The 16,348-nt window shown below is 36.9% G+C and overlaps 1 protein-coding gene across 1 annotated transcript in view; it reads right to left on the bottom strand.

The window, feature by feature from the left end:
* LOC107038772 overlaps positions 1–16,348 on the bottom strand; it is a 469,173-nt gene that overhangs the window by 100,673 nt on the left and 352,152 nt on the right. The window contains exon 8 of the mRNA XM_029126156.1: positions 3,986–4,261. Coding sequence (XP_028981989.1) covers positions 3,986–4,261 — 276 coding nt within the window. The remainder of the gene's footprint in view (positions 1–3,985; positions 4,262–16,348) is intronic.

The following is a 16,348-nucleotide window of genomic DNA, read 5'->3' as shown; positions in this document are numbered from 1 at the left end:
AAATTTGGAATATCTATACATGAGGGGCTAATTGATCGGATCTGGGTGAACGTTGATTCCAACTATTCACGCGACGGGCTATTCAGAACTCTCAAAAGTATGTGGAAAAAGTGTAAACTGAAAAAGTTTTTTTTTTCAAATTTTCAAAGGGTCAGATTTTTCGTTTTTCTCGGGAGAAAGTCGACTTTCGACAAAATCGAATTTTTTAGCCGGGTGAACGTTGATTCCAACTATTTAAGCGACGGGCTATTCAGAACTCTCAAAAGTACGTGGAAAAAGTGAAAACTGAAAAAAAAAAATTTCACCGGCGGCCACAGGGTCAGTATTTCGGTTTTTACTTGGAACAAGGGTCAGATTTGTTAACACTTTCTTTTTTTATTGGGACAATGCATGCAAGCGGAGAGGCAAGAGTGGCTAGAATAGATTCTGCAACCTTCTTCGCTTATTGGATAAAAATGTCAAGCCTCCGCATACATGCATCTCCCCTCCACCCTCCCGTGAAATGTCGATTTTCGAGATTAAAAAAAAAACAATAATTGCATTTTTTATTTCAATAACGCATGAGTAAATAGGGATATGAACGCAGATTTAATATAGGCCCATAGAATTACGGGGACCGGCAAGGATTTGGAAAGTCTGAATGCAAGTCCTGCTTACACCTAACAAGTGCTGAAGTGGGACATAACCAGAGGTAGAAAGGTCTCGGAAGCACTTGGGAAGAGGCTTCCCAAGACCTATCCAGTTCTGAACGGAGAGACCTAAGTAGAATTTGTCAGGTCCAATTATTCGACTCGGGCAGCTCTATCAAAATAACATATATACTTCAACATCACAATTCCTATTCACAACAGCCTACAATGATTTAACTAATACTAAACAGAATTTTCAATCATTGATTTACATAGGAAAGTAAATTTGAAATAAAGAAAATTTTATGCTGCACGAAAAACTAGAATTGTCTGCGAAATTTCTCCATAAAAATTCCCGGGCTTTTCTCTTCATGCAGTCAATTTTCTCTGAAGAATCTATACAATGGAAAAGAACCGCTTGATCTACTCAAGTTCTGGATTAATATAATAAGGTTGAATATTATCCTGATGAAAGCCGTGGCAAACAATAGAAAGAACAATAAACACTATTTATTAGTTTCGAGGTTGGAGAAAAATATAGAATTCTTGTTTGTCCACAGTTGCTCCAGAAATCCTGAAAACCTCAATTGATTCTAATAACTCTGAAAGGGACAGCTGTCAGAAGTCAGTACAGAAGTCACTGCCAGCGAAAGGAACTTGGAGGGGAAAAAAGTGTTCACAGTCTGGAAAGGAGGAAAAACTAATCAAACCTGATGAAAGCATTGAACATGAAAGGTCGCACGAGGCGGTCTCAAGCTTAAAGGCGCCTTTCCCGATTCTACTTGTCCTCACTACAGCTGCACTTTCTTTGTCAGCGTTATAAAGTTGATTGCGATTCTTCATTCGAGGAAGAAGAAGTGGAAGACAAAGAGCGAACGAAAAGGCGCGGTATTCGACTATTTCGAGTCAACATCTTATATTTTTCAATTTGAAAGTTGATTTGGAATTACATAGACGCAACAAAATTATGACTGAATGATTCATGACTCAAGTTGCAGGGTTGATTCTACATTGAGAAGAACACGTTTTTTTGTGAACTACGTCTTTAGTTATATCAAGAAACTTATGGTTTAAAAATTGACAAGAAAAAATGTACAATAGAGGCTTCCTATAAGATACCTTAGAAATTGAATAGATCAACAAATGAATAGATCAGCGCACGCGAGAGCGCGCGCATAGATCTTGTATTACTAAAAATTGGTGACAAAATCACAAAATCTTTGAATTTTGCACTCGTTGAATTTTACAATCACAAATTCCTAAATGGGAGGGATAGATTGATAGGGATTGACATGTCGCTGAAAACCAATTTTTTGCCTCTGTGATCATTAATAAAACCCATGAAAGTGTAGTGCAAAAAAATGATCAAAGTCTCACGTACCAGTGGAGGAAAGTTTAGCGCCGGAATTCTGGTAATAATGACGGCATTAACGAACGGAGGAGCTACGGTCTCATAACTTTTTGAGTAAGTACTGGAGAAACATCACGGAAGTTCGTAAATTTCAATCACGTCTCGTTCGAGGTACGACGAATAGCGGCATTTGCTTTGATTCAAAACAAAGGCCATTCTAATAATGGTGTTTGGGTGTAAAAAGATTTCACGACCTGTGATGTACATCATAAATTTTCGGAAATTGTTAGACAAGGAATGGGTTGTGTTTCTTAACCAGACGTGTCATGCAGCCTTTCTGCACTTCGACAGCTCCAAATTGATGTCTACATTCTCTTTTAGAGGAATAAACTTGAGTTTCTCAGAATTAATAATTTACGTGCGATTGGGATGTCTGAGATTACAACAATTTCATGAAACACATTGTTTTGTTGAGTGAAGAATTTTTCCTCAAGAAAATTATGGAAAGGTAACAGTATTCAATGATAAATAGAAAACAAGTGATTATTCACTTAAAAATGGAGGGTTGTTCCACAATTTACTGGATTCTTCTTAGTGATGCGACAAGACAAGACACAACAAAAATCACGGTCCTCTTGTTCTGTCTTGCCTCTCATACATGAGCTAGTGCATGTACCGCCCACCTAAGGGAAATGAGTCTTTTTTTCCAGCCTCGCACTCTACAAGGAGTCATAAACGGTTAGAATGAGTTCTTCGAGGTGATTACTTGAAGATGTCAAGAGGACAGATTTTTTATTAACATTAAACATATTTAATTATGTAATTCAATTGCCATCGGCCAGTGAGCGATGGAATCGAACTTTGCGGGTAATACCGCCCGACATTCGTCCTATACCGCTCATCTTGATTTGATGACTTTTTTGAGCAATGCAGACCAACTGTTATAATTTTTCCTATTTTCATCCTTCGTTTCCATTCTTTGGCTCCATTTTGAGAAAGATTTCACGTGAATAATAATAAATTATCCTGAATTTACCCCATGTTGCAGTGGCCACCGACTACCCTAAACAATCGAGCTGTCTCTCGACCGCCCTCTAGCTGCTGAGTCTAGCAGCCCTACAGAAACCCTGGGTGGCATTACCCACAAACTCTGGGCGGAATTACCCAGAAACGAGTAGGCTGATAAAATAGCCAATAATAACTGATGAAGATGTTGTTTTGTTATCACAAAGTTCGCGACGGATGTGGAAATGTATAACGAACAGATATTTCGTACTTCATTCAATTATGGACCAACTGGAAATTTGAAAAATCTTAAATTCCGGGGTCGAAATATTTTAGGAATTCGGTAGGAAATGATTTGGATGCTTTTAACGATGTTTCCACGGTAGAAAATTGAACATTTCTGTGCAAATTACTTGTTATTATCAAATATTTGCATAATAAAAAAAGAATAATTTTTTTTTCGCTGCCAATCCTGAGAAATACGAGTGGGCGGTACAGGCACCCGCTTTTTTACATGTCTTGCTCTTTTTTTCATGGGTATAATAATAATTTTTATAAAAATGCAACGTGTGGGACAATGAAAACGGATTGATTTTAATAATGATGTTTTCTCACCAAAACTATCAAGGGCTCAAAATGTTGAACTTAGGCAAAGAAAGCTGAGAAAAATGCGACTAAGAAAAATTTTGAAGATGAAAAATGCTGGGAATTGTTCACTTTCTCATTCTCATTTCATTTTTTGCCTCAAAATTGTTACTCTTGCTCTCCTCTGTCTTTTGTTCGAGATCTTGTTTTGTTTTGCTATTCATATACAATCGAAAAATGTTCTCTTGTCTCGTCTCGTCTGTTTTATTGTCTTGCGACGTCACTAATTCTTCTGAATTCAAACGAAAAAATAATTCAAAATGTTGATACAGTCTTGCGACGTCACTAATTCTTCTGAATTCAAACGAAAAAATTATTCAAAATGCTGATAAAATAAAAAAATAAATGTATTTACCTGGTTTTGATTCCAAATCTTTGTCTTCGAACTAGAATTGGTGGTATTTGTAGAGCTAGGATTGCCGGGTGTAGAATTACCATTTGGTGAATGAGCGGATTTGTTTGATGGTTTTCCGTTTTTTGTTTGCGTTGAAATTGCAGCACCACTGGTTGTTGACGATTGTTGGCAATTAGCTGGCTGCTGCTGTTGCTGGGTCTGTTGCATTATTTGTTGGATGAGTTCGATTTGCTGCTTTGTTAAGCCATCATTGCTGCCTCCCGGTGATGATGAATTCTGTAAAATGGAATGAAAAATACAGGTTCAATGGTGGATGAAAATTCGCTTTGGGGAAATTCGTTATAGATTAGAGAGTATTTCGATGAATAGCGGGTAGAACCTTTGAAAGCATTTGTATGAAAAAAAAAACCGGGTAATGAATAGGTAAAACACGAATAATTGGGGATTGGTTGCATTCAAATACAGGGAATTTTTTCGTTTTAATTTGAAGCCTTGGAATAGTCTCTCATTGGTTCGGTGGATTTATTAATCATCGATGGATGTACTGTGGGTATGTGTGGGCAGAAAATCACGGTGAAATGCAAAGTCCAGAGATAGGTCATATTTGTTTTAAACAGAGGGCTTATATAGTACTTTGAAGTCCATCAATTCTGCACGATATTGCGTAGTACCTATAATAGAGTTGGATTTATCTATGGTTGTTTATGACCTCAAATCTCGTCGTTTCGCTCGTGGACGTTAATTAACGTGAGGTTTTTTATTTTTTATCTTGAAGGAGGGCCAGCAGTTCAGTAGTAATTTCCAGATCTGACAGTAACTGGTGATAATTATTGGCCCTCACGGAGAGAAATATTCAGTGAAAATTTCGGAACAATTGACGTAATCCGCAATGGGGAATCGTTTTCCGGCAATTTTTATAGGAATGAAAGAGAAGGAATTTGAAACGTTCAGTGAATCCTCAGGTTCATCACCGAACAAAGTACGAAATTGTTATGTGATTTTTCCCGAAGATGTAAAATCTTACAGAAATATCCATCTCCAAGATCCAAAATCAAAAATTCTTGAACGTTCAACAATTTTTATGAAACTGGTGAGTTATTTCTACGTTCCGTTCCGTAAAATTTCTCAATTGTTGGGGAAAAATACAGAACGATTTGTCCCCATAGCGGTGAGTCATCAGACGGGTGGTTAATTTTTACGGAACAAATCGTAGAATTTACGTGGCGATTCGTACAATTTCAATTCCGACTCACACTTTTTATTAAATTTTATTTTCCTCGCGGATTACGTTTCGAAACGAAATTTTTACTCCCATAATAACCCCCCCAACGTTTATTATGGAAGAAACTACAGTCGGAACGTTAATATGTTGGAAATTTTTACTTTTTTTTCTGGTAATTTTTATCTTAATTTTCCTCTTCGTGCTGAAGCAGTCGCTGATCCTTCAACTCATTCATTTGTGAGAAGCTTTCTTTTTTTCACTCAAATTTCGAATGTATTAACTTTCATACACTTACAAATGCATTAGGAAAATAAATGATACATAGAAAAAAAATTCAATGATAGAGATGAATAAAAAATAAAACAGTAATTAATAATTTTGAATCTTTAATCGATCACGCATGAAAAAATTCAATAGAAAAACTTGACGAAATTTCCCGAAATTCTATTGGGATTCTATTAAAATTCTAGGGAATTCTTGCAAAAATTCTATTTGTTTTTTGCGCTGATTTTATGAGATATTTGATAGAGAAAAGTCAATAGATTTCGATTTTACTACATGCATATTCTCTTGGAATTTTTCTACCGAATACTTGGGCATGAATTTTCTAAGTTTTTTTCACTCAGATCCTGTCATGCAAAACAAAATATATCGGAAAATCTAGAAAATCCGTGTGCAATAATTTTAATGGAAAAAATCTCAAGAGAAAAATTCAAACAGAAAAAAACGAAATCTATTGATTTTTTTCTACCAAATGTCCAATAGAATCTGCGCGAAAAACAAACAGAATTTTATCGAAAATTTTAATAAAATCTCCATACAATTTCTAGAGAATTTCAATACAATTTTCTAGCGAATTCGTAAAAGTTTCTATTAAATTTTTTCGAACATCAGGTGTCTCACGATGACTAAAAAAACGTTTGTTATGATAAATAACTGAGCATAATGAAGAATTATCAAAAATTATCACTGTAAAAATTCTGAGAGAATAAATAATGAGGAATAACACCCCGAGACCTTCAAAATTTTTGAATTTTTACGTATGTTCTCTGGAAAATTCAACCAAAATTCACAGTTTCCATTGATTTTCTCATCAAATTGTGATTTACGAATCACAAAATTTACTAGAATGTTGAAAATTCCGTGACAGACGGAAATTTGAACTGCACAGCAACCTGATGTTTTGGACTTGATTCAAAGATTACCTCATAGTGCCCTGGCGTTGATTTACGCTTCTTTTTCATACGTTCCAGCGATTATTTACGGGACATTTAACTACATGCAAGATAGCACATTACGCGTCCCCATATCCTATCAACTGCTCTCAGCGGGGATATAAGATATAAGGGACAATTTCCTTGGTTTACATCCCTGCTTTGAGTCGTTCACACACTTGAGGAATGCTATCAAGGACTTCATATGTGGAATAAACGAAACTTTACTACAGGCACTTCCACCGGAAATAGAGAAATCAGAATTTCAACCAATTGACTGTAGAATTCAGCTGGAAAATTAATTCAGAATGAACCATTGATCCAATATTCCTCTTCACTTTGTGATGCTGCACGTCAAACTATATTTCATAAAGTCAAGGTACTGAGAGATGGGCTTCAGTGGTCTTATTACATACAGGCAGAATAATCCTCTTAACTTGCGAATACATTATGAGCTTCCGTCGGATCTGGGGTTGTGGAAAAAAATTTCGTATGGAGGAGAAAAAAGATAGCATTACCATTTTTTGGAGATAAATTCGTCATAAATGAACTGGAATATTCATTGGGGATAGCGAAATCATTTCATTATCAATAAAATTACATCATTGGATTATTATACTGCTAGAAAAAGGTGAAATTTCATGGACAGTTGACTAATAATTTTCAGGATAGTGAAACTGAATACGATTTAGGGGGAAAAATCAATTGACAGTTCTGTTTGATTTTTCAACGTAATTCTGAATTTTCAATAACGAAATTCCTTGAAATTTCCGTCGTAATTAAATTCGATAAAAATTCCCAAAAAGCGTACCAGAAATTTTAGACACAAAATGTTACCAGTGTATTCAATAATTATTTGAGAAAACCACAATTATTCAAATGGAGATGAGAGATGATTGCGGTGGAAAAATGATCTAATATCACAAAATTATTTTTTTTCGCCAAATATGTCATCTGTCGAAGAAAAATCTATGGGGATAAGAATTTCGCAGAATGATTCTAGCCTTGTACATTGTGAGAAAAAAAATGAAATTTCATGGACAGTAGGGATGGCCATCAATCATTGGCTTCTTCAATATTAAGAGAAGTTGAATCTCACATTGATTAAGGTTCACCTCTAATGATCGAAATTTAAAATAATAAAATAATTGGTAATATGGAATTGTCAATTGTCTCTTGAATAAATAGGGGAGGATGGGGCAAAACGGCCCCCCTTCAACCGTCAATATTTTCCGATTCAATAATCCGATTGGGATGAGTTAGAGCTCGTTTTGGAGAATGAAAAATTATCTTCAAAATGAAGTTGAAACTGGGAATTTTCACAATGTCATTCACAAGTTATTGACAATTGAAGGGGGCCGTTTTGCCCCACCCTCCCCTAATACTAAATTTCATAATAATTAACCAAATAATCGTCCATCTTCCTAAATAAATTATTGATTGATAAAATAATTCAGAATTTTTCTATTTTTCATTGATGATTAATTTAATAATTAAAAAACGTAGAGTAATACTAACCAATTGACAAGTTCAAAATTTAACGGAAATTCTAAATTATGGCTATCTCTGGTGGACAGTCGACTATTAATTTTCAGAAGTGACATTGAATGCGATTTAACGAAGCCGTATGTTAATGTTAATAGTGATATAACATTGCTGTCGTATCATTGAGAGTTAGATTTGTATAATATACAGAGAGAAAGATAAGATTGAATATTGGATGGTGGACACAGTAGAGACGAACAACTCCACATGTATATTTTAATAGCAACTAAATTCCTCTTTTCCAGGCGCAAATAGCTCCAGATGAACTTCCCCAAGTCATCTCCTCCGCAAAAAGCTGGTGTAGCCCTTATACATACTTTTAATTCGTTTAGGCGTACGACTTCGATGCTGCACCGTGAGGGGTGAAACGTGAGGGCTCATTACAACCGAGGCCAGGTGCCACGAACTTCATTCGTTTCCCTCTCTCGGGCTTCGTGCATATTTTTCCTGCGGCGCGTCAATTTTCATTTGAAACTTTTCCCACGATTTCGCTATAACCCACCATTATTCTTCTCCTTTCCTCGGCTCGACTGCCATGGTATTTTCTTTTGCACTCCTCAACACCACTAAGATCACTCATTCTGATGGGTTTAGAATTTCAGAATCACTTTTCTCTGCATCTTCCGGAGCTTTTCAAATATCTTCTTTCTTCTGTTTTATCTTTCTGAGTTGTCTGCTGGAATTTATCCAATTAAATTATGACTATTTTCTGGAGATGTTTCGTCTCCATTGTTCCAGTTTCCTTTTGAATCCAAGTTTCCTTATGAGAAAGGAGAGGATTTTTCATTATGCCGAGAGTCCAAATACAATTTCTGCGATATTTGGAATGGTGTACAAAATTTCTCAGGTTGCTACAATACACGGAGAAAAAGTAGGAGAAAAATTTCCGAACAATTCAAGTAAACGTGCAATGAAAGGAGAACAACAAAGTTCCGAAATAATAAGTCGTACTTGTGCCAAAAAATCGTTTGTTAAAATGATTAAAAAACGATTTTCTTAGAATCAGGGTTGGAATAAGGATCATGAGGGTCAGAATGAAGGTCATGAGGGCCAGAGTAAGGGTCACGAGGGTCAAATTAAGATTCACAAGGGTTACATGGGTCAGTTTAAGGGCCACAAGGGTTAGAATGGTCACAAAGATCAGTTTAAGGGTCATGGGGGTCAGAATCTATGGATCACAAGGGTCAAAATACGGGTTCCTATATCTCTCTATATCATAAAAATCCAAATCTACTTCTGGTGAGGAAAATCTTAAACTCGAAATTAAAATCCCCAAATTAAAGGTCAGATATGAAGGATCAAAAAAAGGGTCCCGAGGGGTATAATGAGGGCCACAAGGGTCAGATTAAGGGTCCAAATAAGGGTTATAAGGGTCACAAGGATCAGAGTAAGGGTCATGGGGGTCAGAATCTATGGATCACAAGGGTCAAGATACGGGGTCCTATATCTCTCTATATCATAAAAATCCAAATCGACTTTTGGTGATGAAAATCTGATACTCGAAATTAAGATTCCAAAATTAAAGGTCAGATATGAAGGGTCAAAATAAGGGTCCCGAGGAGTATAATGAGAGTACGAAGGTTAGATTAAGGGTTACAAGGCTCAGAATAAGGATCATGGGGGCCATCAGGGAATCATATGTGGATCACATGGGATGTAGCGCTCTAGTTCAGTATAAAATTATGAAAAATATAGAATTGTCCGGCTTACTATTCACTTTTGTGGAGTAATTGTACTAAAATGGTGAATTTTCAACGACTAAAGTCATTGCAGTTTCAATTCAATCTACATTATGACTATTGTTAAGAGATGTTTCATCTTCATTGTTTCTGTGGAAAATTTGAGCCTAGGAAATTCTACAGAAAATATCTCAACAGAATAAGTTGTACAGAAAAATCTAATTCTATTCACTTTTTCTGTAGAATATTTTCCATTGAACATTTCAATAGAATCGGTCAAAAACAAATGGCAAGTGTAATAGAAATGTTGGGCGAGTTCGCTAGATTTTTCTATGACATTTTTTCATACGTGAGATCGAGACTGATACAAGTCATAACCACCTATCCATCAATAACAATATTATCCGATACACAGACGACCGACAATTGCGACCTTAATTGCAACATTGAACATCACATAATGGTGCTCTTAACACATTTTGACCTCAAAGGACTACGATGGAGCCGGTGAAAATTAGTGCGCGATGACCGTTAAGTGCATGATTTGAAATCAATTATTGGTGTGTTGCGTGATGGTAAATGGTCATTCGTACACATGGTTATGAAGGGCTGTAATTATTCCAGAGCCGTGGAACTAACGTCTATAATTATCATGTGGATTATGAACTCCACATGATGGTCCAATATCAAACCTGTCATCAAGCGATCAAACGGAAGAGTGTTTCAATTGTGAGGATCTCACAAATTATAGAATTGCAGAATAAATAATTTATTAAGAAAAGTCCGAAAATTGATGAAAATACAGATTGAGAATCGTAAATGAAGAAAATTTACGAAAAATAAGTTTTTGGAAAATAATTTAATTTCACTCTTTTGTTGAAAACACATAAGTTATTATTATTATTATTTTTATGTACTTGATGGGGAAAATTGAACGTTGAAAAGATCTTTCAAATGAGCCGTCACACGGAATTATTGATCAAGAATTAGAATTGTTATTGAGAATCTACTGAAATGCAAACGAGAAAGAATCCGAAGAGAGAGAGAAAAGAAAGAGAGAGAACCGCCGAGGAGAAATTTTGAATCGGTGCGTGTGCTACGGCGCGCACCAGAGGGCAAAAGGTAGTTTTCGCGTCTTCCCGTGCCGTATCGCTGAGAGTTATTAAAGGCTCGACGTGAGCGCACATCCGTCACTTCGCTTCGTACACGTCTTGTGTAAGCTAGTCATTTGCGGACGGACCCTAGAGGACTGTTCATCGAGTCACGCGTTGATGGGAATGCCTCTTAATTAGGTCATTCTCTTAGATTTTTGCGGGCGGACCCTTGAGGACTGCTCATCGAGTCACGCAAAGTAGGAGAAGGCACCGAAGCTAGTAGAAGCCAGTTTGCGGAGGGCCCGGAATCCCCTCCTTTAGTCTCGCGCAGGGGTGGTCGCGCCCGCGGATCAGTCGAGTCTTTACAGGGGTGGGATATTCGCCTCTTTGAAGGGGGAACAGCTGACGCTCGTTCTCCCACTTACCAATTTGATTTTTTGCAAGATTCTGTTTTATCGACGCGCCGTGTTGTGAGGTACGAGTTTACCGACGATGATTAAATATTTGAAAAGGGATAATGCTGAGTTCTCAGGTAGTTTGATATTGATTTAGAAATTAGAGTAATTAATTAATTAATATTACTTAATTAATTAAGAGCCAAGTAGAAAGATTTCCGTTCCGAACTGATGTTAAATAGAGTAGACATTATATGTTTTCTTACAGCTTGTTTGATTCTATATCTTTGAATGAAATAAAAATGTTAATTTTGTTCGATTTGATAATAAAAGAGAGTGAGAGAAGCTATGATTCCGATGATGAAAGAGTGAAATTGACTGCTAGTCATTTCCGGAAACCTGAAAAATCCGCTTCTTTCTATTAATTGAAAATTACTAGTAGAGTAAATGAAGTCCGATTAATTGCAAGAAACATTTCCCGATTTTAGATCGAACATTTAGAAACATAGTAGAATAACATGATTAAAATCCGATTTAAGTAGAGTAACCCGGGGATAATTAGATGTGTCCGGAGATCGGTGCACTCGATGTAAGTGGCGCAAAATATATCGAACCCTGTGCATTTTTGGAACCTGTGTTGCCCTGCGGGTTTAACGTCCTTGGAGCTTGTGGCTAAGGCTGGGTCCGGTGTACCCCGAATCCAGCTCACTCGTTCCAGGCGTGAATTCGTTGTGGAGTGCGCTCAGTACATGTGCATAATTCGAACCCGAGCTGCATATCGCCAATAGTGTATCCCGGTCCGATGCATTCGATTGTCCCAAATATTTTAAGTCATATTCCGACATTTGTAACTTTGAAATCACATGGAAAATATTCAAAACCTCGATGCAACGAATATTGAATTCAAGAATTTTGACGAAATGAAGAAATTTTCTGCTCGACTAATTGGAAAGTCGATGAGTGATGAAAATAAAGGTCTTAAGAGTTTACCGTAAGATTAATCGAGAATCCGGGGAAATGAAAGAAATTCTTTGCTTGAATATTTAGAAATTCAATGAATGACGAGAATAATTTCCTTGAGAAATGTAAATAGGGAATACTAGAAATTCTTTGCTTGAATAGTTAGAAATTCAATGGACGACGAGAATAATTGCCTTAAGAAATTTGGATAGGATAAACTAGAAATTCTCTGCTTGGATATTTAGAAATTCAATGGATAATGAGAATAATTTTCTTAAGAATCTGAAGTAGTAATCCTGGGGTTTATTTAGCTAATCAGGGATAATTTTGGGGTCATCGTCGTAAACCGTACTCGCAACCCGAATTTTTCCGGCGACGTGGCAAGAAGTTATCACTGACGACAAGCTATCCGAGCCCTGGCTGATTATCCGTGAGACCCGAACATCGTGTGGACCAGAAAGAATCTCCGAACACCGAGGAAAATTTAGACAGAAAATTTGGAAATAGAGAAACAAGAATAGAAATCCGAAGAACTAATAATTAACGAACACGTCGAACCTCTGCTCTAATTTTTATTTAGGACCCTGGCTTCTCAGCAATGAGCACCACAAAATTAACACAGGGGAAAATAAATTCTAGACGTTAATAATTCAAAAAGTTCGTTACACAATGACAACTTGACAATACGGACATGTTGGAGGCCATCCCTTCATAAACCTATTTTGAGTTGTCCTTCATGAACAGGAAAACTAGTGTGAAACCCAAAAACTAGTGAAAAGAACAACTTCTATCGAATTGAAAAGTATAGACCCCTGGCGTTGAACATGTACATTATAAACAAAAAAATGGGAAAAATATGAGAAAGGTTTCATTTCATTCTCGCATTATTATTGCATTTCTCCAAAAAGTTTCAAATTTTTTAAAGCAATGGGTTCCATTTCATGGCGAAGAATGTCGGAAAAAATGCCCTTTTTTGAGGTCCATTACGAGATATGCAACTTTGGCTATTAATTACTTGAGTCCCAAGGATGAACAAAAAATCGTCTCGTATCTGTAACTTTTTTACCCGATTATTGACCCGGGTTCAATTCCCGGCTGGGTAAAACGGAAATTTTTTCTCTAAATTCGAATTCTCTTAGAATTCTTTAATGCCTAAAGGAGGTTAGGCGGTGTTTGAGGTGAATTTGAGAGTGAATTTCTGTGGTTCCTGGTAGCTTAGTCGGTAAGAGTGCCCGGCGCGTATCTGGGAGACCCGGGTTCGATTCCCGGCTGGGTGAAGCGGAAATTTTTTCTCTCTAAATTCGAGTTCTCTTAGAATTATCTACTTATCTCTTAGAATTATCTACTATTGGCGAATTATCTCTCAATTAAATGTTACAGATGTTTTTTCCCCATAAAAATGGGGAAAAAACATCTGTAACAATTAATTGAGAGATAATTCGCTATCGCCCTTTTACTTTTTTTTATGAATAATTTTTCCTCCTCTCTGCTTCGAAGGCTCGCCGCGGGAGCTTAAATGTGATCCCAGGAGGGTTCTGTTAAACATGGGCGTAGCAGTAATAGCGTAGTAGTGTCCGAAATTAAGACCCCTTTGCTCTTTTTGCTCCCGAATGGACGTTTTGTAATCTTTCAAATTGAAGTTTGGGAGTTTTTGTGTTCTATCGACCCAGTATGATTCAAAAAGTCCAAAAATGCCATCTTAAACCTCGGCCATACGTGTGTGTGTGTATGTGTGGACGTATGTAACAACGTTTTTCTTCAATTGTTCGCTAATGAATGGATGGAATTTTTTTTTCTAATGTATTATAGGCGTTGTTGAGCTCTATCGATCGACATTAATTTAAATTTAATTCAACAGCTTTCTCTTGGTTTTTTTAAATGTGATGTTTCAAATTTATTCAAGTATGTATAAAAAAAATTTTTCTAATTAATATTTTATCGAAGAGCTAAGGGGAGAGATAGAACTGTAATGAAGGCTTTCGGTTGTATAAAAGAAAGAGATAATAAGAATAATGATGACGATAACATTGAACTAAGTTTAAAATCTGACAAAATTAGTTGAAAAGAAACTAAAGAAGAACCACAACAAACTGTCTGTTTCTGTCTTTTTTAGTCACTTTAATAAAATGAAATAAATAATAAATGCCATTTTAGGGAAAAGCTTTTATGCCGCTGGGCCATCTGTCGGATTTTTACAAAATTCTAGATTTTTTAGAAAATTACAGAAACTTCTCTGGTTTTCTAGAACATTTGAAAAAATTCTGCGGTTTTCAAAAAAATTCTAGAAAATTCTCGGGTTCTCTACAAAAACTCAGGAAAATTCTCCTAATTTGTATAAAATTGGAGAAAATTTGCAATGGTTTTTCAGACTAATCTTGAAACCGCTTGGAAATTCACATCAAGACGAGAGTTCTGCTTGCTGCAGTAATTAACGTGAAAACTGCTATAAATTTTGAAAAATTTATTCTACATATTTCAGAAGATACAGGAAAGAGTCTGCTATATTATGGAAAATTGGGAGCTTCCCAAAAAAATGTAAATAAATCCAGTGGTCTTCCGACAAATCGAGACCACATTGATCTCCCCGTAAAATTCCAGCTGTATCAAAGATACACCTTCGAAATTCCAACCACACGCCATCGATTTCACATTCCTGAAAAAAATTGACTCATGAAAGACGATAAATGAAAAAGAAACACCTCGATAACTCAATTACCCCCTAATTTAGCACGTGACAACGGAAACAAAGGGTAGATAAAACGATGCTATATCGCACAATCTGCGACTTGATTAACCCAACGAATCTCCAAGGTACAAGTTTGGAATCCCGGGTGGAAAATCAACGGCCAGTACATCCACTGTTCCCATTCCGTTCCCCAGCCTCGTACTAACTGAATCATGGAACATCGACTGACCTCTGAAAGGCGAGCGAGAAAGAGAGAGAGAGATGAAGAGACAGAGAGAGAAATAGAGAGAGAGAGTCGTAAAATTTTCGCCATGAGGCAATAGTTGCCGAGAGATTGGGGAATCAAAAGAACATGTATCACAGAATTCCAGATCTCATTCCTACATATATATTATATGCATTGGGGGCTTTAGCCACCAACGCGCGTATTTTCCGTAACGAACTTTCATCCAGCCGCCATTGGAATAGCCAGCGGCATGGCTTTATTAACCACCAAACGCAGAGGTACCATACAGAGATATGCATGTATAGAGGGCCGATACAACCGCATTGATAAAACCTCTCATCCAATCTCCTTTGTGCTATATTTTTCCCCCTCCCTTGTCTTTTTTCCCCCACCCGAATTACCCGAAATTCAAATCCCGCGAGACAGAGAGGCAAAATGCGATGACAGGTTGTCAAATCATTTCCAAAAAATCGCACTCTCTCATTCGAATAAACAAAACCTGCTATTCAACTAATTAAACCGTCTGCAACATTTTCCGCATTTCCACTCATACTTCCGGAGATTTTATCCACAAAATAAAATATCATCAAACCCGAAATACAGCTTCCCCGAATTTGTCAATTTTCCTGCTGCAATCGTCAAAAAAAAAATGAAAAAAATAAAATCCAAAAAGAATGGAGAATATGATCTAGTGCGAGTGCTTCTATCCCCGGTCCATTTATTTTTCAGAATATAAAAAAAAATCCTATAAATCGTCGGTACCCGAACACGATGGTCTATTCACGTTTATATATCCATTTATCCGTATGTATGTACTTCATATACATGGGAACAGTGCGATGCAAAACGAGTGGTCGAAGGGCTTTACCTATGGATATAACTCGAGTGTGTTTTGTAAGCGTAAACGCACATTCGACTGCATCGCCACACGAGCGGCTGTATTTTATGCCAACGAATGGTCGATCGAACGTGCAATGCCATCTCTCATGCGGCAACAGGAACCCGCCGGGGGGTGGTGAGGGGTTACGTTACACACAGTAGGTTTTATACATAACTCAGTCCACTGTCGATTCCAAGTATTAGAACTCTGTGTACGGTGCCAGCAAGCAACGCATCCAGATTCGGATCTCTAATTAGCTGTATATCAAATGAACGCAATCGACTGAATATCACGCCTGTGTACAGTTTGAATCGTTTATGTTAGATCGCTTTGGTCTCTCGTTTACGCTCAGGGGATACGAAAATGCCTTTTCCTCTGGCTCACGTACTACCTCGCCCCCCCCCCCTGAACTGCCCCATTTTAGGCAGATACATATCTATATTTGAAGCACTGGACTTTGAT

Source organism: Diachasma alloeum, unplaced genomic scaffold (assembly GCF_001412515.2).
Source record: "Diachasma alloeum isolate Michigan unplaced genomic scaffold, Dall2.0 Dall_scaffold_00288, whole genome shotgun sequence".
In the NCBI taxonomy this organism is placed as follows: domain Eukaryota; kingdom Metazoa; phylum Arthropoda; class Insecta; order Hymenoptera; family Braconidae; genus Diachasma; species Diachasma alloeum.
This window is presented reverse-complemented; position numbering and strand designations above follow the sequence as displayed.